Source organism: Grammomys surdaster, unplaced genomic scaffold, assembly GCF_004785775.1.
Source record: "Grammomys surdaster isolate TR1022 unplaced genomic scaffold, NIH_TR_1.0 150, whole genome shotgun sequence".
Lineage (NCBI taxonomy): Eukaryota > Metazoa > Chordata > Mammalia > Rodentia > Muridae > Grammomys > Grammomys surdaster.
In genome coordinates, this window is record NW_021604608.1 from 1,572,072 (window position 1) to 1,595,871 (window position 23,800).

Here is a 23,800-nt window from a genome sequence, read left to right on the forward strand (position 1 = left end):
TCACAGCTAACCATTGAACTGATAATGGGGTTCCCAGTGGAGGAGCTAGAAGACTGAAGGAATTGAAGAGGTTTGTGGCCCCATGGGGAGAACAACAATACCAACCAACCAGAGCTCTCAGGGTCTAAACCACCAGCCTGGGAGCACATAGGGAGGGACCCATGGCTCCAGCTGTATGTGTATGCGAGGATGGCCTTGTCCTTGGTCCTGTGAAGGCTGGATGTTCCAGTGTGGGGAAATTCGAGGGCAGGGAGGTGGGAGTGGGTGGGTGGGTGAGGGCTCATCCTCACAGAAGCAGGAGGACAGGGGTGGGATAGAGGGTTTCTGGGTAGGGGAGGAAATGGGGAAAGGGGATAACCTCTGAAATGTAAATAAAATATCCAATACAAAAAATTCATAAAAAGCTGACTGGCACAAGACTGAGAGGCACGTGGCCAGTCCCCACTGGGTGGCGCTTTTCCTGCATTTCCCTGCAGCTTATCTGTCAGCGCTAGGGACTGAGCTGAGCGTCATGAGCAGACACCCTACCACTGAGTTATACTCATAGGCTTTTTTTAAACTTTTTATTCTGAGATACAATTTCACTACTAGCCCATGAACTCATTTGACAGCCCTTTCTGGCTTGCGACCCTCATGTCTCATCTCCCTCTTACGGATTATATGCCTGTGGTTTTGGGCATGACACACTACAACTGTTTGGGGTCAAGACTGGTTTTTAAGACTGTAGCTCTTAAATTCACTTCCTACTATATAACCATGGGGAAGAGGTTTTAACTGTCAACATGGATCATGACATCATCTCCTAACTGGTTTCCCTGTCAACATCCCTTCTAGTTCATTATCACCCAGCAACCAAAAGAAAGCTGCTTCTGGCCCTCTACAAATATACACATAAAAATAAATCGTTAGCCGGGCAGTGGTGGCGCACATCTTTAATCCCAGCACTTGGGAGGCAGAGGCAGGCGGATTTCTGAGTTTGAGGCCAGCCTACAGCAACTCTACAGAGTGAGTTCCAGGACAGCCCGGGCTATACAGAAAAATCCTGTCTCGAAAAACCAAAAATAAATGAATAAATAAATAAATAAATCGTTATAGATCAATGTATCACTCAGTTCACACTAGAGAAGATTCTATTTGCAGTAAATGGCAAGTAACACAGAGACCCACAACTAGTCAAAGTGCAGAGAGTATGAGGCTGCTATAGTTGCTCTCTCCAAACAGATGCCAAAGCCACATTGCTGAAGACAACAGCCACACAACTCACTGAACAGAGATGTTGAGCTGGTGCCTACACAGAGCCTTCATCCTACATGCTAATGTCTTTGGTACTCTGCATGCTACTAAGGGAGAAACAAGCACCAAACCCAGTCACAAACTCTTTATCTACAGTGGTGTCCTGTCCATAGGACACACTAGTGCAGTGGTGGTACAAAGCTTGTGGGAGTAACAAACTAATACAAGATTTGGCTTAAGGCCCACTCCCACTCCACGAGATGGAACCCATAACCAACACTGCTTGGATGGCCTAAACCTAAGACTAGATAACCCAGAAGCACAAAGTATCAATAAAAAGACTCCTAATGGCATTTTACTGTACTCATAAATCAGTGCCTTGAGCTATCAGAGGCTTCCTGTTCCTGTAGCATATAGAAATAAATGCAGAGAGGCACAGCTAGACATTATGCAGAGAGTGACAGACCTCTGAACACTCAGCCCTAAATGGGATATCTCCATCAAATCCCCTGCAGGCTCAGGGCAACTTACAGGAGAGAAGGCTGAAAGACTATAAGAGCTAGAGGGAATGGAGGACCCCATGAAAACAAGGTACTTTATATCTACAGGACTGATGCATACATGACGTCACAGACAGAGGCAACATGTACAGGGCCTGGCCGACTCTGTACCAGATTGTCCTAAAGCTGACAGGAGAAGTGGGCCCCAGTTCCTAACCCAGAAGCTATCTTCAATGGATAACAACTTGCAAATGAAAATTTGTTTTCTTCCAAGGGAGTCCCACTGAGAAACTACTAAAGAGGACAGGCCGAATGCCCAGCAGTAGATGGCCAACAGAACATGAACAGTGGCAGATTTGGAGGTTCCTTGTCTCATAATGCTGTGTTAAAACTTTGCCTTCTACCTTCTTCTATCTTGTTTTTATTTGAATTTTATCTTCCCTCACTCCTTCCTTCCTTTTATCTCTTTCTCTCCTACATTCCCTAGTGTGCAAACAAGTGGGTCTCTGTGTCTATCTGTTCCTTGTGCCTTTCCTTGGTTTCTTTTCTTTCTCTTTGTTTTGTGCAAATCTGTAGTGTTAGCTTTTGTTTCTTATTATATTATTATTATATTATATCATATTATATTATAATTTACCACTATTCCATATAAGCCAGTTTGTTTTCCAATGAGAGACAGAAAGGAGATGGATCTGGATGGGAGAGGATGTGGGGCGAAACTGGGAAGAGCCAAGGGAGGGGAAACCGTAATCATGTATATTATGCAAGAAAAAATATTTTTAATTAAAGGGGGAAGAAAGACTGTTATACCCCCTCCTCAGAAATCTTTGCAGAAGAGGGGGCAGAAAGACTATAAGTACCACCAGAGGTGGTAGATGACTACACAGAAAGCTGTTACTCACACAACAGGACAGTTGCACATATAAGCTCACAGTGGTGGTGACAGAACTCATGAGACCTGTACAAGCTCAAGGTGCACAAAATCCCAGCATGGAGAGGGAGGTGGGCACCAAGTCCCATCCCTGGCTGAGGAGCTATTGGCAAATGATAATTGCCAGGATAGGAGGTGAGTTTTCTTAAGAGTGTAGCTCCTGTCCTTAAGAATGTAGTCACCCACGCTTTTCCAGTGGATGACCACATACTCAAGAATATACGGCAGTACACCTTAGACTTGCTGTATTTAAAAAAAAAAAAAAAAAAAGAGGACACAAAGTTGGGTGGGTAAGGAAAGGGAATGGATATGGGAAGAGATGATCAAGGGGCATGAATATAATCAACACATTTATGACATTTCAAGTAACAGAGAGAGAGAGAGAGAGAGAGAGAGAGAGAGAGAGAGAGAGAGAGAAATAAAATAAGGGATAGCCAACCCTCCTCATTTGTCTGGAAATAAAGACTTCTGGACTTCTAAGTTTTAAAACCATTAAAATCTAGGGATACTAGGTCACTTCTCCAAACGATACCCTGCTAGTCCCTCCCAACCCTAGCCTAAGGCCTTGCTTACTCTGCTTCCAGCGCAGCCAACCGGGCCTGGAGTCGGGCCTGGGCACCACTGAAATCTGCCACCATGGCCTGCATCTCCTTCCGATGCTCCTGGCGGAGTGACTCCACCTCCATGGCTCTTTGGGCTTTCTGGTCTTCCTCCAGCAACCTGTGATGGATGGAAACACATTCAGGGTCACCTGGGCTCTGAGCCTGAGCCCTGGCTGAAATCTTTTGGGGGGGTCAGAGTAGGGTGGGAAAGGTGTACTTTATGGGGGTATTGAACTCAAGATTTCTCTTTGTTAGCCTTCTAAGTGCTAGGATTTGAGGCATTGGCTCTACATATGACATCTCTTTTCTTTCTCTTCATTTTCTCCACTACCTGTGTGCTGGGCTTTGCCATGCCTGATGCTCTCTGGGAAACTGAGGCCTGGGGAGATTAAGAAATTTGGTTGGGGCCATGCTTAAGAGAAAAAGAAAAGTTACAATTGTTGACCAAAGCACAAACCTCAGCCTTCCTCACACCTGCAGGCTATATGAACCCCTGAAAAAAAGTGCTTTAAAAGTTAAATGACCAAGTACAACCTAAGCTGAAAGTAGTTTAGAGCTGACCCAGCCGGGTTCACAATACCCAAGTGAAAATGATCAGGGGAAAGAGGATCCTCTAGAAAGAAACACTCAAAAACAGATGAAGCATATAAATTCCTTGACAGAAACAAACTGGTAAATCCTATTCCAGTAAAAAGCAGGTACCCTAAGAAGTCCTATTCAAGCCGGGCGGTGGTGGCGCATGCCTTTAATCCCAGCACTTGGGAGGCAGAGGCAGGCGGATTTCTGAGTTCGAGGCCAGCCTGGTCTACAGAGTGAGTTCCAGGACAGCCAGAGCTACACAGAGAAACCCTGTCTCGGAAAAAAAAAAAAAGTCCTATTCAGGACATTTAATTTATATTAAAAACCTTTCAACAAAGTAAGAAACTCACACTGATCCTGGTGCTTCCTTCATGGTTGGGAGGGGGACTGCCTCTTGCATGTATATTATAGTATCCTAACTGCCCTGAGTCCTGAAGCCATGGTGGGTTTGTCCTTTGTCGGGATGCAGCCTTCGCTACTTAAAATGTACAGCACTGTCTGAACTATCCCATCTCTTCGTCTCTTCTGGGTCTGATTCTAGGTCTTAGGAGGCTTGTGGGGAGAGGAGAGTCCTGCTTTAGATCTCAGAACCTCCAAGCAATGATGGAGGAAAGAGAAGAGGCAGGAGTCAATGGAAGCTGAGCTGAGGACTTACCGGTGCTGCTCGCGCAGCTGCAGCGCCTCCTGCAGATGCTGGTCCACCTCTGCACGCAAGCGCAGTACAGTGTCTTGGAGCTGAGCATTCTCCTCCAGGAGCCCTTTCTCTGCAGCACAGGGCAGGGAACTAGGAGGGCCTGTAACACCCACATCCTGGGGAAGGCAGCAGGTAGAGACTTTTACACTTTATTTAGTTAATTAGTTGATTTATTTCAGTAGGTGCCAAAGCCAACTCAACATCAGGGGCTTGGAGGGGCTGCTGACAAAGCCGATGAAGGGCTACCATGCACTCTCTTCCTGTTTGGGGCTGACCTTTCTGGAGGTGTTCCTCTGAGGGTAATGACTCTCAGTTTAATAAGAGATCAGATAATCCGCACACTCCACCTGCTTAAGCTGGCATGCCTTTAACCACGCCACTCTTGGCCATAGTCACTGTGGCGACTAATAATGTCAGCTGTGCTGTATTAGCAGCCGTGCCTCAGGAGGGCGGAGGGTAGAAGGGCTGGAAGAACAGAGGCCCCAGTGTGAAGCTGTGCAGGACACCAAGCAGGGAGAGTATCACGAGAAAGTAGAGGCAGGATGCAGGTGCCTGGAGACTAAGCGAGAACAGGGCTGCAGATGTAGTTGGAAGCCAGCTATCAAGGAGGTTTTTCAGTGATGCGTAGTGGGCATCTAGAGTTTATTCCAGTGAGAGCGCAGAATCATGCTGTGTGTTACCCTAACACCTGAAGCTTGAGACCCAGATTGTTACAAGGTGATGCCAACTAGAGTAGGGATTCGGGATGTGCAGGGAAGGGGCTCACCGGCAAAGCCTGAGCAGGAAATTGAACGAGAGTTTCCAGGAGTACTGAGAATAAGATCAGTTTAGACTGAGGTCTAAACAGGAAGTTTGTCTGGGGAGTATTCAGAAATATTTCCCCCACAGGCTGGAAGAGTGACCTGGAGTAGCTACCCGGAGGGCTAAGAGATATGTAAGGAACACAATGAAAAAATGGTATCGTGGATGAATGTAACCATAGAAACCAAGCCAAACCAAGTGTGTGTGCAGTCTGATAAAGCTGAAATGTGAACACCTTAATTGTAATTGGCTGAGAGGTAACCATGGTAACTGAGCCTAAGTGTGTGTGTGTGTGTGTGTGTACGAATGCGATCTCATATCGCTATTTGTTTATCTATTGTCACTTATGAGTAAATAAGCTAGTGTAACCGTTCCTCTGAGTTTGGAGGTGTTCTTCCCGCCTCTGTCCACAGTGATTTGCGACAGTTTATGACATTTTGTGACAAGATACAAACAAGTATCTGAACTATACGTAACTTACAACACTTTAGATTTTTCTGCTTTTTTTTGGTGGGGGTTGGTTTTTTTTGTTGTTGTTGTTGTTTTGTTTTGTTTTTTTTTGAGACAGCGTTTTTTTGTATAGCCCTGGCTGACCTGAAACTCACTCTGTAGACCAGGCTGGCCTCAAACTCAGAAATCCACCTGCTGCCTCCCAAGTGCTGGGATTAAAGGCGTGTGCCACCACTGCCTGGCTTTCTGTTTTTCAAAGATGGGAGCCTGCAGATCAGCAAATGCCTCTAGGGTGAGGAATGGGAGCAGGGTCTTGCTATTTCCAGGCAGGGAGGGATGTAGTTTCCAGATCCATCCATACGGGCCTGTCTTCTGTGGGTGAAGTGTTGTCTTAGAAAAAGTATTGTGTGGTCATGGGCAAGGCACTGACCTCTGTAATAAAGGTGTGGTCTCTGCTGTCCCCTGAACACTGATTGACGGCCTGCCACTTCCCCAAAGGGCCCATGGCCCTCAGCTCATTCTGTAGCATCTCCAGGGCCTTCTGATGCTCACAGCAAGCAACTCGCTGCTCTATCAGCTCCTGCCTCAGGGACTCTGGAAAGAAGAAGTAAGAGATCATTCCTAAACTTATTCTAGGATCACAAGCAACGGGAGGATGTAAGGGACATTTGATACATCCTGAAACCACGTTAGATGTGTGCATGATCCTCCCACCTTGCCGTCCCCGACCCCCACCACCCCGGTTCCATTTTATAATAAGAAACAAAAGAGGTAAGCAACCCAGAGCTACACAGCTATTAAATGGCGGAATGAGATTCAAAACTGTGTTTCCCTTTGATTTGAAGCACCTGTGTGGCTACTGCTGGCTACTTAGGAGAAGTAGCAGGCTAGACTGATGGTGACAGCCAATGGGTGGAGGACCTCTTCTAAAGTCTCAGTCTCAGGTCAGGGATCTTGAAATTTCTGTCAGCTTTTAAGGAGACAAAGCATTCAGAAGCCCTCCTAGCCATGGGTATAGGATCTTGGCTGGATCACAGTGGGGAGGGGAGCAGCAGAAGACTGTTATCCAGCAGGATTCAGCCTAAAGTCAGAATCAGTTAGGAGACGTTTACTCACAAAAGTCATTATAGCCCTATGAGGTGAGCACTATCATTGCCCTCACTGGAAAATGGTAGACTGACTGCCCAGGCCACCCAGCTAGTGAGTGTTGGAATTAAGTTTGACACCTAGTTTAATTCCAGAGATCTTAACTGCCTCTGTTAACTTCTGGGACGCCAAGAGAGTAGGTTTGATGTTGCAATGGAACCAGAGACATAGTTCATGTTAGGGACAGGAGGCAGAAGGATGTCAGAAGAGCTCAGGAGCCTGAGATCCCCAATTTGCAGATATCACTGGAGTGGGAAGTCCACAAAATTGAGGCAATCCAGTGAAACCCTAGCCAAGGCTCGTATCTGTGTCCTACTGAGTGGTAACCATATGTCCACGTTCACTGGACTCATGTTTGCTACACAGGTTGTATTTAACATCCTATTAAATCCACATAATGACCCTGCGAGGTAGAGATAATTACAGATCCATGTGATAGAAAAGGAAAATGCAGCCCAGTTGCCTGCCTCCCTCCCCAACTCTCACCGAGAGCTGGAAATGGAGCTGGGATCATTGGTGTGGTCCATGTACCCCGCTTGCCACTGTTTTCCATGGGTACAGTGGCTGGCCTCCCCCAGGAGGACAGAGGGATATTTACCAAGCAGCCCAGGCTGCTGGGCTTGCATCTGCTCACAGTCCTCCAGCAGCTCTTGTCTGGCATTGTCCTCTAGGGCCTGGAGCTCCCGCAGGTGTGCCTGGAGGCTATCAGTCGATTCCTTGTTCAAACACTCCTCTGCAGCCTGTGGGCAGAAACAGAAGGCATGGGGCATGAAACTGCAGGACTCTTTTGTGGTGGGCTTATCGGATTGTGACCTACGAATGGCCTGACTACAGCATGCACTTTGTCATTTTTGTAGTTAGCGGATAAAGTTATGATTTTCATCATGGTGTGTTTGTTTGTTATACCTACCCTCTCCCTCTCTCTTTAGGATCCCAGGTATCACAGGCTGGCCTAGAATTCACTCATTAGCTGAGGATGACCCTGAATCATTGATCTTCCTGTCTCCATCTTCTAAATGGATCCCAGACACAGGCCATCACACACCCTGATTATGTGGTGCTGGGGACTGAACTCAGGGCTTTGAGCATGTAAGGCGAATGCTCTACCAACTGGGCTACATCTCCAGCCCCACACATTTTGTTCTGTTTTCCCCTCTCCACTGCTCTACTCACTCCTACCCACTCCGCTCCCCACCTCACTCCCTCTTGCTGGTCCCTTTCTTCCACTTCAGGAGCTCCCTTTTCTAATTTCATGTCACCAGCATGCCATCTCCCTGCCTCATTTCCACTCGCTCCTCCTTAGATGGCTTCTTCCTACTTTCACACCCTACCTTGTATATCTGACCGGGAGCAGAGGGGATGGATGGGGCACTTTGATGCTCTATGTTATAAAGATTTATATTTCATTTTATGGAATCTACACATACATGTTATTAACTACTTAGTACAGATACACTGTTAAAAGTTTGTCCAGACCAGAGGAGCAAGGCCGAGTTCTGGAATGATTACTTCCGGCCTTCTTCTCCCATGTGATCTGCTGGCTGGAGATGAGACATAAGGTAGTTAGCCTGAGACCTTCCTGGATTATTGGCTTTCTTTATAAAGTAAGAATTAAAGATTCAAATTCAGTTCTATCTGTGGTTACTGGCTCAACATCTGGCTCTGTGACATGTCATTGAGCTAACAAGGAATGACAATTGCTGCTGGGCTCTGGCCTGGGGTTTGGTTCCAGGATGAGAAGCAAGTGTTTTCACTTGGGGATTTCCCCCTCCTCAGCTCCTGGCACTCTCTTCAGCTTTTGCCTAACAGATTGAATTGCTGTACTTCTTGGTTTGGTTTCCTTGTCTTGGCCTCTGTTGTAGCCTGTTCTGTTTATTCCCAATTTCATGCCTCTGATTTCAAAGTATCTTTCTCTCCTGTTCCATCTGGTTTACTTCCGAGCTATGACTGAGAATCAATAGAAATGTCTTTATTTCTGGCAACAGTCCTTGGGGGCATGTTGTGGCAAAATGCTCTGCCTGTGTTTAGTCATCTGTGGTCAAAAGGTTGCTATTTTTCTCCTAGTTTGGAAGAGAATAAATGCCCTTTGCAGCCCAGATTGCAATTGTGGGGGTTAAACGGTGTATTTTATCTTCTCCCTTTGTCTCACTCATACAAGATAATCCGTTGTCCAAGGCCACCAGAAGTTTTACCTTGGACAGCTCTTGATAGAGTGTGACATTCTGCGACTGACAAAGAAAAATACTTAAAAGAAACCATTTTACAAATCCATGTAGCAACAATGTCTGTTTAGAACTTGCAACAAAAAAAAAGAACTTTACAATTTAGCAGTGTGTGGACAGGTGATGTTAATTTGTTACATTATGTCCAAAATGTAATTAGAATTAAACTTTCTTTTAATAAATTGGTAAATAAAAACCTGGCTTAGTGGTAGGTCTTTAATTTCAGCACACCAGAGGTAGAGGTGGGCAGATCTCTGAGTTACAGGTCAGCCTGTTCTACAAATGAATTCAAGGGCAGCCGGGGCTACACAGAGAAACCCTGTCTCAAAAAACAAAACAAACAAACAAACAATCAAAATAATAATAAAATAAATTAAGTTGATAAATAATTTTGTTATTTTGTCTCATAATATTAAGAAAGGAAATTAAAGAAAAAGAAATCAGTAGGAATGAGAGAAAGAAATTTAAGAGAAAATATAAACATCTGGTATATTTTTTATAAGAAAAGCTAAAAAGATAATGTCCTTGAGAAAAGGCTTTTGTATGGAAAAATAAGGGGTTGTCCTGAGGTAAAAGACTGAACTTTTCCAAAATGGAAGAAGAAAGATGAGGACAAAACCAGAATGTTTAAGTACATCCTAGAAGGTTCCAGTAAATCATAAAAGGTTTGATATATGTATGATGACTGCAGGTTATTAAATTCAGGATATGGATATAAAACTAAAATCCAGACCTCTGCTTTAAACAATGAGGGTTTGTTAAGACCTAGGTCTGTTTTTGATAACATTTATAAAACCCAGCTTTAAAAACAACGATATGAGGTTGCAGAGATAGCTCTGTGGTTAAGAATACTGGCTTCTCTGCCAGAGGACTCAGATTCAGGTCCCAGCACCTAGTTCTCATCTCACAAGTGCTTGTAATTGCAGTTGCAGGGTACTCCATGCCCGCTTCTGCCCTCCATGGCACAGGCACACACATGACATTCACACAGACCTTGAGTGGTTGTTGTCATCCCTGGATACAGTGGATAAGAGGCACTGTGCAGTGCACAGCAAAGCCCAGCAAAGCCTGGCTTTCATGGCTCCTGGAATCTTAGGTGGTTTTTGTACATTTAATACCTTATGTAGCTGTGACTAAATGAATGTCTGAATTGTGTATCGTGAAAAAGTTTGTAATTAAAGGTATCCAAAGTGATAAAAAGAGTAAGGACTCTTCTTATACAAAATCCACTATGGCCAGTGAAATTCTTTTGATATTTCTGCCTTTTAAAATTAATACCATTCGAACAAAACCAAACAAAATCCCAAGCCACTCAAATCTACAATTTAGTTTTTAAAAGTCTGGTCTACCTCTATGGCCCTGGGGAAAAAAAAAGAAGTATTTTGTTATTACATATATGATACACTTCATGTAAAAAAAAATCAGTCTATTTCTGAAATTAAGTCTTCTAGCACCATTCCCTAAATTTGAAAGCTGTCTAAAATTTTTATTTTTTCAATGCTATAGATCTATTATTGTATTAAGCCAAACATCCTAAATTTTGCTTCAAAAACGGGAGCTAAATTACTATTTATCTAATTGACTACTTAGGACGTTGGTGTTGTCCTTCTGTGCCATAACAGTAACTGCCACTCATCCTTTCTGTGTTAAGTGCCTTCTGCGATAGGAAGTGTAGGAGAGAGCTCTACCGTGTCAGTGTCCTCCGAGCTAGAGTTGATAGTGATGCTAAACTTTACGGGTTGCCCTAATATTGCACACGCTGACCAGTGTCTCCTGTAATTTAATAGTATATACATTTGCCACATAAAGATTACAGCACTGTGGGACAAGTAGAACCGTGTCACCAGACAGAAGAACTGGTAAGGTTGAGAAGATTCAGGAACCCCTGCAATTCTCATCATCACTGAGAAAGGTACGTGTTGAAATCTACTCCCAACCAAGTTCCTGTCCTGGAGCATGTGACCACAACAACCCACTAAGAGGACCATGACAGCTGGCCACACGTAGCATAGAAACCTGGAGTTCTCCATGCTGATGAGTTGGCTAGATAAGGTCTGAGGTTTAGCCAATAATCCTCCCCTCTTGGACATTCCTTCCTGCAAAAGGTATTTAATCTCAGGTTCACCCTGAGCAAATCGTATGCATCCTTTTATCCACTATCAATAAATAGTTTGGTAGCTCTCATCCCTCAACAAAGAAGCCCCTTTTAAGGACTGGCTCCTTTATCGAGGACCATGGGGGGTGGGGGGCTAAGTCTCCTGAAGAAGGCCCCTCCTCACTTCTGGCATTCACCCTGAGCTAAACTGGATCCCCCAACCCCAGGCTCATCTCAGCACCTTTCCCAACTCCTCATGGTGCACAAGAGTTTGAGGACTCTGCCTCCATCCTGGCCCTCGCCTTCTCATCCAGAGAAACACGGGCTGGGACCCCTCTGTTAGGCTGTGTTTTGCCTCCCCTGAGCAGCATGTTGGCATTCCATGAACCTGGCACCCCAGCAGCAATGTATGTAGCCTAGCGCCTCTGTGTTTTGACTTCTTGAGAAATGTTCAGATACCCTAGCAGTGAGGCGGAAACACACAACCACACAGCACTGATCAGTATGTCAAGATATCCCTAAAGGTGGGGTAGTGGCACTATATCTTGATGGTAATCAGCACCTTGGACTTAAGACCCAGTCTACAAGAGAAAAAATCATAACTGATACCTATACCCAGGGCTAGTGAAGTCATGGATCTTAGAAGAGAACCTACTACTACCACTTTACTGTACCAGCATAATCCCTAACTGCATTCTAAAGTATATCCTTAAACACACAGGTTAAGGTAGTGCTCATCCCTCAACAAAGTAGCCCCTCCTAACAGCAGATAGAGACCATTACAGAGAAACACAACTGATACAATTCACAAAAGATGGAAGGTGGGGAGGCCACCCCAGTGGCTACATCTTTAACACAACTTGTATACCTAAGGTTCAGGAAATATCACAGAAGAGGAAGTGGGAAGATTCTAAGAGCCAGAGGACCAGGAAGTCTGCCATGAGACTGCATCTTCTAGAAATGACTGCCCAAACAAGTCCTGAAAAATGACAATGTTGGTAGATATGCTATTGCTAATCTCACAGGACCCTACCCCTAGACAAAGAACTATAGGCAACTGATGACTGCTGAGAGAGGAAAATTAGCCTTTCTCAGGAACTGAAACCATATATACACAAACAGAAATGGACACACACCCCAAAAACCCAAAAACCAAAGCCATACACACATGTATATGTAACAGTGATAAAGAAAAAAAAAAGACTATTTGAAAGAGAGATTGGGGGTGGGGGAGGTGTGGGAGGAATTGGAAGAGGGACATGGGAGTGATTAGAGGGAGGAAAAGATAAAGTGATATAATTATATTTCAAGTAAAATGAATTTTAAACGGTTCATAAGCAGTATCTGATTTTAACGTCATTTCTTTAAGTCCTCGCCCTTGCTGCTTTCATGGCAGTGCAGTTACCTTTTGAGCCCCCACATTTTGTGAGTGCCACGTTTGCTTTCAATCAAGATTTGATTCCTTTATTTTATAGTTTTTGTCTGTGCTGGGGTTGAGCCTTGGTCCTGCCACATGCAAAGCTGTTATTCTCCGACTGAGCTATGTACTCCCAGGCTGACTTCTCTGGTCTCATTTTGGAACCACTCCCATGCCAGCTGGAGTCATAAATAAAGACACTCTAACCTATTCCAGAGTCTCCACAACCTGTGTCTTCCCCTCTTTTAGGGCCTCAAACCCTCCTTTTCTAATCCCCAGCCTCTGAAACTCTTCATACTGGTGGCTGAAGCCTGGGTTGGGGATTTCTTCTACTTCCTCTAACTGACTGAGGCCTATAGCCCTGAGGAAAAACGTCCATGCTGATATACAGGCTAGAGTTGAAATGACCTAGGATCCCATGAGCTGGTAGTTCTTATAAGTTGCAGGTAGAGCTGGAAGAGGACATAGAAGAACAGAAGGGAATTAACTCTGGTTGATGTTGTTCTTGTTAGTGCTGTTTGTTTTCTGAGATTTGGAGTGCCTAGCGCGCAGTCTGTATGCACAATCCCTCTTTTTAAATCTTATTTTGTATTTTTATCAAGGCAATCCACTTTGCTATAAAGAGCCAACCACATGGCACTAAGCCAAAGTAAAATGAACAGGCTCCTCTTTCTCTCTTTCTACACCTGTTCCTGTGCTGTCCACTGTTGCTGGTTTCTCATGGCGTTTACTGTTAGAGACAGAGTGTCCCTGTCCTGCTCTGTGTTGGTTATTTGGAGGTTAGGGTGTATCTTCTCTTCCAGTAGACGAAGGTTTCACATCTCAAGTTCTGCATTTACAGCTACGCCCTTTCAGTCCTCAGTCATCTCATTTTAAAAATAGATATGTACTAGAACAGCCTTCTCCCCTGAACGTAAACAGGCTGTCGTGACCAAAGCACTCCGTTGAACAACTTCCTGGCTTTGAATTAGTGACTGTTCGGTTGAAAGCAGATTTGCTTAGCACTCTTTAACTAACTCTTGTCCCAACTTCTGAAATTGAAAAGCAAAAAAAACAGTTCCAACACAACATCCATCTCTCCCACCTTGTCTTCTAGGCTGGTTGACTGCAGAGACACGGCAGTTCCTAAAGCCTTCCCATGTGTAATCTCACAGGGCTTTGATCTTGCTCACTCTCTCTGCCAGGTCTGCTTCCTTCCTCTGAGACACCTCTTCCTAACAGGAAGGATGTGATGCTTGAGACTGGCCAGAAGGTGACACGTATGAGGTAATGTAGTTCCTTGTACAGCCGATTGGATTAAATGTCATGACCTGGCCACCACGCTGCAGCTTCCCCTACCCTCTGGAAGGGTTTTCAAGCTGAGTGGTCCTCTTCAGCTTGTTCTCCTTTCTCTTAAGGCTACCATGCTGAGCCTGAGTCCCTGGCATGCATCACACACAGCACCACTCAAGATATGAAAACAAGATGTACTTTTTGTTTGAGACAGGGTCTTGCTATGTAGTCCAGGTGCCCTTAGTTTCAAAGTGATCTCCTCCTTCATCCTCAGGAGGAGTTCCATATTATAGGCATGTGCCACCATAATGCCTGGTATATGTTATTCTTATATTGTTAAGAGTAACACAAAAAGTAAGAAAAAGCAAACAAAGTACCCAAATGGACTGGGTGAGACGTTGGAGACTGGGGCTAATGCTTTGAATCTGCATGTCCAGACGCTGAAGGTTCTTGTCCCCAGTTGTATTTTGATCTATCAATAGAGATGCCAATGGCCAATAGCAGAGCATGGGGCGGGACACTGAGAGCTGCAGCGTAGGACACAACAAGAAGAGGAGGACTCAGGAAGAAGAAGCAAAAGCAGTAGCAGCAGGAAATAAAGCCAGCCAGCCATATAAGTTTTCAGGGAAGTGGCCAATGGCCACTTACCCTATTGGGCCTGGCAGGGAAAGGTTTAGGAGTGCCCAGTCATTGAGTTAGACAAGGCATTTTAAGATGAACTGGTGTGTGTGTGTGTGTGTGTGTGTGTGTGTGTGTGTGTGTGTGTTTTCCATTCATTGATCGGAGATAGCTCCTGGGCTGAAAGCTCAAAACGGTGTAGCCCAAACTACACACTACACCTAATACTACCAAATGCTATATAAATCGTTATTAAGTTGTTTTGTTTAGGAAATTAGGAAACCAAAAGGTATGCACACATTCGGTACAGATGCACTTTCCACTAATTATATTCAACCTGAATGCGGTTGAATCTACAGATACAGACACCAAGGACAGACTGCTTACTGTCTGCTCCCCCTGTGCTCCACATGTAAATAACCCCCATGTGTAAAACACAAGAACTTTTGTCTGATTTGTTCACTGATGGATCCTCATGGTTCAGAGTACGCGCTCATGAGTATGGGAAGTTTTTAATGAGTAAGCAAAAGCAAGAAGTCTACTTTGCCCGGGACCTACAACATCCTCCCCAGGGGATGGAAACAGGCCCTGAGTGTTTTCCATGGGTATCTGTAGGAGGCACAGTTGCACTTTGGGAAGGGTGAGACATATCCTATCTATACAGAGGTGTCCTTCTACCTGCATTTGTAGTTTGATCCTTTGGCTTTGCCAGTCCTCTGGTCGATGTCCAATCTCCATTGCCTTCTCCTTCATCACAGACTCCAACGGAGGTTGTAGGCCACTTCCATCCTTGAGCGATTCTCCAATCCTTCAAAGACATAATGATTAAAGGGTTGTAGAGGTTTCAACTGCTCCTCCCTGGGAGGAGGGAGCTCCTGGAGAAGTTACTGGAGTAAGTAACCTTTTCCTCTTGCAAAAAGCAACCTGGCTTAAGTTCTAAGTTTTACATTACAAGGTTCTACTGATCTTAGTGAGCGCTTAAAAAATAAGAGACCGTGAGCGTAGAGTTCTTCTGAAGCTCCTAGGAAGTTCCAAAAACTAGGTCTCTATAACCAAGTTTCATAACTTTTCCTATATATGCATAAAAAGAAAGAAAAGACACAACATTCTGTACAGCCCTCCACACTTTTTAAAGCATGTGCATAATTCTTACTGGCTATCCTAGGTGTAGACTAGGAGATTATAAATGCGCTTCTCCCTATTGAAAAGATGGTCAAAAGCTTAAATAGTTTCTCATCTTGGATAAAATGCTGACAAATGTCTTTTAAGGACATCCTTCCTCACTCCAACTTTGGGATTTGCTGAGAAATTAAAATGCTTATATTGGGATGCTATGTGTTTGCCTTAACACTGTGAAGTGATGTCACATGAAGGCCTTAACTTTCTCATGACGGGACCATTGGGACAGGGACCAGAGGTTAGGGGATAAAAGCCCCCAGGAAAAGGGGCCTGAGGATGGGGGTTCTGCTTTGCCAAGCAAGGAAGGTCCCGGCACACAGGCATAAGATATGTATACATAGAAATGGAGCGGTTTCTCAGTGGTCAGGGGCATGTGCTGTTCTTGCAGAGGACCTGGGTTCAGTTCCCAATACCCCTACATGGTAGATTACAACCATCTGCAACTCCAGATGCAGGAAAGCTGACATCTTCCATGTTGGCCTCTACAGGTGCACACCCATGCATGCAGGCAAACGTTCATACATAATAAAAATTCAAATATTTAAAAAATTGTTCCTTGACTATTTGCATCTATTGTATTGCTAGTCCCTCAAACTAGAACTGACCTGAATACTTGCATGTAATCAAAATAGTGTAAAAGCAAAGAGGAGGAGGGGGTGGGATAGAGGGGTTCTAGGGAGAAGAAATGGGGAAAGGGTATGACATCTGAAATGTAAATAAATAAAATATACAATAAAATATATACCTGTATGAAAATAAAACAATTAAATCCATCATAATATCATGTTATCATTATATAAACATGCCCTAGTTAGGGACTAGACTACTTCTTCAGCCTGGGCCTCAGCATGGAAAAGCAGGAAGAAGAAACTTAAACTGTAGCATGGCAGAGGAGGAACATCTCACCCTCAGCTAGGAGCCAAACATTGGTAAACCCAGCAAAGCATGGGCAAGCCAAGCACCAAAGGCATCTCCCCATCTCATGTTTTAAGGATGGCTGATACAGCAGCAGCAGCAGCAGCAGCAGCAGCTAATACAGGTGGAATAGCTGGGGACTTCTTCTGGTAAGAAAGTATACTTTTCTTCCCTAATAACAAGAAAAGGCAGTAGCTTCTTGTGATGGTTCTTCCTGGTTGTCAACTTGACTACATCTGGAATGAACTACAGTCCAGAAATGGAGGGCACACCTGTGATCTAGATCTTGAGGCTGGAAGACAGGTTTCTGATCTGGATCTCCAGTGGGACTGGGCAACTAAGGTAAGTTTATGTAAAGTCATAGCTGTGCCAAAGACCATGCAAGATAAGAGAATGCAAGTCTGTTCTCTCTCTGAGCATCAGGGCAAGACCAGATATAAGCACTTGAGGACAGAAGGTATGAACAAACATATCCCTCCCATCTGAGTCTTCATGCTTGGCACACTCAGAGGCTGCCAACCTGCCTGTACCTTTCTTCCTCATCGCTGCTGGTTTCTTCCTCATCTGTCAGCTTCTCTAGGCCCTCTTCTCTGGGCAGTGTCCGAGAAGGTTTCTTTGGCCTTGAGCATGGACCCTACGGCAAACACAATGATAAGATGAGACTACTTGAAGTTCCTGGATTTAACCTGGCTTGTTAAACCCAGAAAGCAGAGGAGAAAGAGCCTACAGAGATCCACCGGGCACCCCACTAGCAGGTGTAGGAGGGGAAGGCTTGGGATGGTGAAGTACCTAGAACACAGCCAGAGGTATGACTCGCATGAGCTCTGACTCTTGTCAGATTCACAGTCTGCAAGGTAGTTCTCCCAGTTGTGAAACAGACCCAAGAAAGAGTAAGTGCCTTGCCTAGTCCTCGAGATGGGTGAGTTGTGTAATGAGATATGCAGTGGAGCCTTCTCACATCAGGTCTGAACTTTTCCCCACATTATGAGATAGTCCTGAGTGTATCACATAGATGGTCCTTATTGGGTGTGACCCAGGGAGTCATGGGAAAGGTCAAAGGGCAGTCCTAGAGCTCAGTTAGTGGTCAGTGATGGTACCTGTGATCATCATTGTTGTTATACGCATGCCCTAGACTGTAGCATGCTCCCTTCTCACTTTACAGGAAACATAGAACTTGACAAACGACTAGAAGTTCTGACAGATGGGGAGTGGGAAGAGTGGAAACTATTCCTCACAGTGAGACCACAGAGTGCTTAATCAGTTGAGTTTGTTTGGGTTATCCTTCTCCCCTTTCCACAGAAACATAAGAGGGCAAAGTCGTTTTGTTTTTCTTTTCTCTCTTTATTATGAAAGCCACTGTCCTTGAAGAACATAAGAGGCTGGACAGATTTATTCTCAAGTTTTATCAAGTGGTGGTAAATTGCAACCTGATTATTTTTCTTTTCTTCTCTGCAGACTGTGAACCTGACGAGAGTCAGAGCTCACTCAAGGCACACCTCTGGCTGTGTTCTAGGCCTGTGTTGCATGGCCTTGAGTCAGGATATCCTTTTTTGAACCTATTTATCGTCGTCGTCGTTGTTGTTATTTAATGTATACAAGTATGTTTTTGCTTGCACCTGTGATTTTCAAACTCTTTTTGAAATCCTAGGAGGTGTGAAGAGCCTAGGATATGAGAGACAGAGTGAGCTGCAGGGTTGGTCCTTGGGCTCCCTTGCCCAGCTTAATCTGGAACAAAACTGTCTTCTGCGTTTTCATGTACTGTACTGTCTATGCAAGTCCACCATTAAAAGGTGTATCACTTTCACATGAAAAACATGTTCTCATGGCTTAGCTACCTGGATGTCAGTGGAATGTGGACTATCCAACCCCTCTTTCTTTCAGGTAGGAGTCAGCACATGGCCACTTGAAACACACATGTCCCACTGGTTAATGCAGGCCAGGGAACTGTAACCCTGTCCTGGGCTTTCTCTGCCCCACCTTACACCAGCTGCCCTGGCCCAGTCTCCTCTGTTAAGCCTCCTTTCTGCCCCAGACCTTAGTCTTTGGGCTTCCCTACTTTTCTAGACTTAGGGTCTCCTCTAGTCTCATTGAATTAACTCTCATATGGATCTTGATGCCATGGAAAGACAAACAGTATGTCAGTCTCCATATTCAGGAAGCAAAAAGTGGTCAAGTTGATCAAGTTAGACAGTGGGATAATGATTCAGGGGCTGTGGTGCTGAGATGGAAGTAGAGGGTTTCATTCAGGTAAGATGGCCCTCGCCTAGCGATCTGCTGTACAAGACAGTACCTTCGGTCAACAATGATGCACAGTACCTGACAAGTGTTCTTATAACACCACCAGACAGATCAACCTGAGAGATACATGGCGCTTAATTTCCTCATTGAACATGGAGATAAATTCAGAAGTTGTTTCTGTTTATACTTACTGATGTCCAGCTTTGTGAACACAGGAGACAGATTTCTACTGGGTGTGGTTTGACCCTAAGGGTTCCTATAAGTGTCCCTATGTAGGAGGCTGCCCATAGTTAGAGGTCCTAGGAACTCATGGAACCTTTAAAACATACAGCCTAGGAAAACGTTCTAGGTCACTGAGATGCAAGACTACCCTGAGAAGGGGATATTGGTCTCATTAAGTGAGTTTTGGAAAGGGCAAGCATTAACAAGGGCCCCAAACTGGTTTTCTCTGGATTCCTATTTTGTAGCTGAGTTCTTGTTTCTGCACATGCCTGGGCCCTCTTTCATAGACTTTCACTGTGACTGAGTCACACAACAAAATTGGCTAAATAAAACTCTTTACAAGGCTGTAAAGATGCCTAAGGTATTTCATGTAACACAAAACAGAATAACACAGCTTCTTTGTCAAAGGGAGAAAAGACAGTTTCTTCAACACCAGTCATTTTTTAAAAAAAGACCCAAGGGTTCCTCTAAAACAGAGGTGTGTTTTAAGAGTTTCCTTACCTAACCTTTTAATTATCAGGACTAAATAATGACCTTGTCTGTTCCAGTCATTTGGCTGTCATGTCAGGTACAAGTTTGTTTGAAAGGTGTTGGATATCAGCCATTTGCAAGTACATTAGGTGCTGAAAGAATAACCAGCATTATTATTCCCACAAACACATGGTCCAGCATGGGGAAGGGACACATAGCTTGACAACTCTTAGAGACCATAGGAAAAAAAATTCCCTCTTGTCCTGACCTTGTGCACCTGGTGTTCCATGCCAAACAGATCATTCTAAAAGTGGTGCAGGGTGGGCTGGGGAGATGGTTCCGTTGTTGCTTTTTTAGAGTTGCTTTTATAGAGGACCCAGGTTTGATTCCAAGCACCCACATGGTGGCTCACCACCATCTGTTGCTCCAGTTCCAGGGAATCTGACACCCTCTTCTGGACTCTGCAGGCACCAGATACACATGTTGTACACAGACAAACACAACATATGCATGAAGATAAAATAAATTTTAATTAAAAAGGTGCCAGGCTAACACTTGAGTGTTATACAAATAGACTTTGTTGTGGGGAACATTTATGGGTGGCTGAATGAGTCCTTCCAAGCCTAGTGACGCTGTTAGAATAGAGCAGGTCTCTGAACTCCAGGGGAGGGTGGCTGTTTTCGCTGTTCACTCCAACTGAAACAGACTCTTGCTTTTCTGCATTGTTACGAACTGGCATCCCAGCAAGCCCCGGCAGGAACAGCACTCCTGGCTAATGGGACTGAGCCTATCACATGTTATTTGCCCCTGGATCGCTCTCTCTCCTGCTCTCCATTGAGTTCTTAGGTTTAGCTTAGTGCCCTCTCAACTGCTCCAGGGGCCTGAGTACAAACAGTGCATGCAGAGGAACAAACAACTCCAACTCTGTTTCTCCTCCAAAATGTCCAGCAGAGAGCTTCTTCCCAAGCAAGGGTGGATATTTTAAAATCTTTCCATTATTTAACCTCATCTATATTGGTTTTTTTCCTATTTTAAAGAAAAACTTACCACCAGGAAATCTCCTGGATCGGAACATTCAAAGTCATTAAAGTTCAGCTGACAATCTTTCAAAGGTAGCATTTTGTTCATCTTAAAATAGAACACCTAATGTATTTGTGTTTGCTGAAATGATTGCTGGGAATTGTAATAGATACTATAAAGTCACCTTACATTTATTGAATGCCTAATGGTTTCAAGAAATGCTGTCATATGGTTTCTGCTGTCTATTACCACAAGTCTCTGGGGTATGGCGGATAGGGGTTATTGCTGCCATTTCACTATAAGAAGTGGCATAAGGCCTCATTTTTTTTATGCATAAAATGAAGAGAGTACTTGAATGTGCCTGGAGGTTGTTGTAGGCCTGTAGACACCAAGTCAGGTCTTTGTCTGTGTTTACCATTGTGATATCTGTTGGTACTGCTCTTGAGGAGGTATTCAGACTTGCTTGTGCTCCTGAGCAGAGCTGGGGTAGAGCTAGCAGAACCTTTATCTCAGTACCAGATGGGAGCTGCTGCTCTGCCCCATGCTGTCTTCTGAGGTTCCAGAGCATCTCCACTCATACCAGGACTCTCTCCAACAGGTGAAATCAGCCCCCCTTGTCCTCAGTGTGATGGGACTAGACCCCCGGAGTAACACCAGATGGACTGTGCTGGCCCCTCACAGCCTAAGGGTACTTGAGATATTGCAGTTGTTTTCCTCTTGGATAGCTTATGGCTTGGATTCATATAATCCTTCAGGTATGTGTCCAGTTAGTGACGCAGAGATTCCAGTGAGCAAAGGATGCTTCCTAGGCCTATGTTACCCTCTTTACCCATTTTCATAGTCTTTGGGGATCTCATCTTGTGTTTTTTCCTGGAATAACTCTTTCTGGTGTTTTCATGCCCAAATCCCAGTGTCAGTACATGTCAGCAGATGGTAGTCTTCTGAAATACCTTCCTAAATCTTCCCAGAGAGCGTGTGCTCTCTTACTCTCTCCTCTTCCTCTCTCTTCTTCTTCCCTCTCTCTTACTCACACAAGGGACATGCAAGAGCCTCTCTGCCATTATTGTAGGACTAATCACACCATGGTATTCTTTAAATAAATATCTATTTTTACCCCTTTGAATTTGAGACCTCCCAAGAGAAACCTGGGCCTCATTCAGCTAGGCATCCAGCCCTATGTATGTCTTGTACAGTGAAAATACCCACACAGTCTTGGGAGTGGAATGACTTCGGTAACAGTGACCACAGCAGTTTCCCTGAGAATGAAGGCATGGGCTGCTATAAAAGTCTCTTCCCCTCTTTGTCCCTAATTTAATATCCATGTACCAAGAGGCTTCCAGAAGAAAGTTTTCAAAATTGCAAACACTAGCTTGGTTTTGTGGAAACCAATGAACAACATCATGGGCCTAAGAGAATCACAACACTGGACATAAGAAGCAAGGGAATAGGTTCAGTTGGATATTTAACTAGCCTTGGTGGGGACGCACCCCAGAGCCACACCTAGGCGTGGCAATCTTTTCTGCATGCTTGGGGAGTAGAAATTCTGTTCTCAATTAACAGTGTTATTTTTATCACCCTTGACTAACAAAGATACTTTGGCTAGACAACCAGCAGCCTAAATTTAAACCCCTGACTCTTAAATTTTATAGACCTCAGTCTAACAAGAATGTTACTGGGAAGGCTGGCATTTGACACTGTGCTTTAGTGTCCCTGTGCCACCAGCAGAACAGTCCCTCTAAGGCTCTTTAGTAGGACCTGTATGACCTATACAGGAGGCAGGATTATAGGTTTGGCTGTAATATAGCATGTTGATGTTGGGCTCATGAAATCTATTTGTTTGCAAAGTTTCTCTTTGGGCTGTCATGAAAATATTTGAACTAAATTCTAAAACTCTGAACGGCAATGTTCAGAAAGTTTTGGAAATCATCATATTGACATAAGTGTTAAAATAACCACTTACACGTGCTGCTGATGGTAGCATACACTGGGCCAATATCAGTGGGGAAATGCATGGTGCTATCTACGGAAGTTAAACTTCCATGCACCACAGGATGGAGCAAGCCCTGTAGCATGAAGGGTTATTACACATGCTAAGTGCTGTTTCAAATTCTGCACATATATGCCTTCATTTGGCCTTCACAAATCCCTCTGAGGTAGATGGTAGCAAAAACTTTATTTTATACATTTTATTTTATACAATTAAGCAAATGTATGCTAAATATCTGCCCAGAATTATCCAGCCAGTAAGAACTCAGGCGGCTGTCTTGTAAGTGAGCTTGTCTACATACTGCATATACTATATGCCTCTACCGTGCTAGCCACTGAAGAGTGTTCTTACAATCTAGGCCCATCATAAATGAGTAAATACATTGTGGTTTCTTTTATAAAGAAAAACTAGATAAGTTGCTTTTAAAAAAATGAATCTACAACATGTCGTGTATTGATGTGCATATAAACTAAAGCAACAACAACAATAAAAAAAACCAGCAGACCAAAAATATGCAGCAGACCAAAATATGGTTGGTGAAAAATATATTCACAATGAAGTGTGCACACACATTACATCTCTAGAAAGATATACAAAGAGAGATAAAACAAGTAGTTATCCCGAGTTAAGAAACATGGGATCGAGGAAAATTTTCAATCATATAGAGAATTCTATACTGTACTCACAAATTGCACTTTGAAAAAGAAAACATTATTTGAAAGAGAATGTAACACCTTCAAGATGCAAAATATTTGCCTAGTAGAAACCATAACGATGAGATGTTTAATTGTATTACTAAGGGTCTATATCATTTTCAAGGTATTTGTTTTACACACTTCTGCTACACCATCCAGCTCAGGAGCCAGCACTTCCTAGATATTTCACGATGAATAAATGAATGACATACATAATGAATCAAATCAAATAAAACTGACAACTGTGGAGATCTGTCCTACAACCCCATGTCATAGAGGACTGTACCTCCACATAGAAGCTGAGCTTAGTCCTGGACAGTGTTCTAGATTAATGAGGTCAGATGGGGGATGGGTTTTATGGCGAGCTAACTTATATCCCTTCCCACGTACTTGTACTTTTGACTTCTCCAGGATTTGCTATAGAATCTGTAACAGTAGTTCTCAGCTGGGGCAGTTGTTTTCCTAGGAGACATCTGATGGTGTCTGGAGACATTTTGTTTAGGAGGGTGTACT

General features: G+C 44.0%; 1 protein-coding gene across 1 annotated transcript in view; it reads right to left on the reverse strand.

Moving 5' to 3' along the window:
- Window positions 1–23,800, reverse strand: part of Fam184b (family with sequence similarity 184 member B) — a 109,686-nt gene that overhangs the window by 6,709 nt on the left and 79,177 nt on the right. Inside the window, exons 7-12 of the mRNA XM_028765349.1 lie at window positions 17,185–17,288; window positions 15,239–15,368; window positions 7,535–7,676; window positions 6,221–6,384; window positions 4,501–4,655; window positions 3,238–3,384 (exon numbers count right to left, since the gene is read on the reverse strand). Coding sequence (XP_028621182.1) covers window positions 3,238–3,384; window positions 4,501–4,655; window positions 6,221–6,384; window positions 7,535–7,676; window positions 15,239–15,368; window positions 17,185–17,288 — 842 coding nt within the window. The remainder of the gene's footprint in view (window positions 1–3,237; window positions 3,385–4,500; window positions 4,656–6,220; window positions 6,385–7,534; window positions 7,677–15,238; window positions 15,369–17,184; window positions 17,289–23,800) is intronic.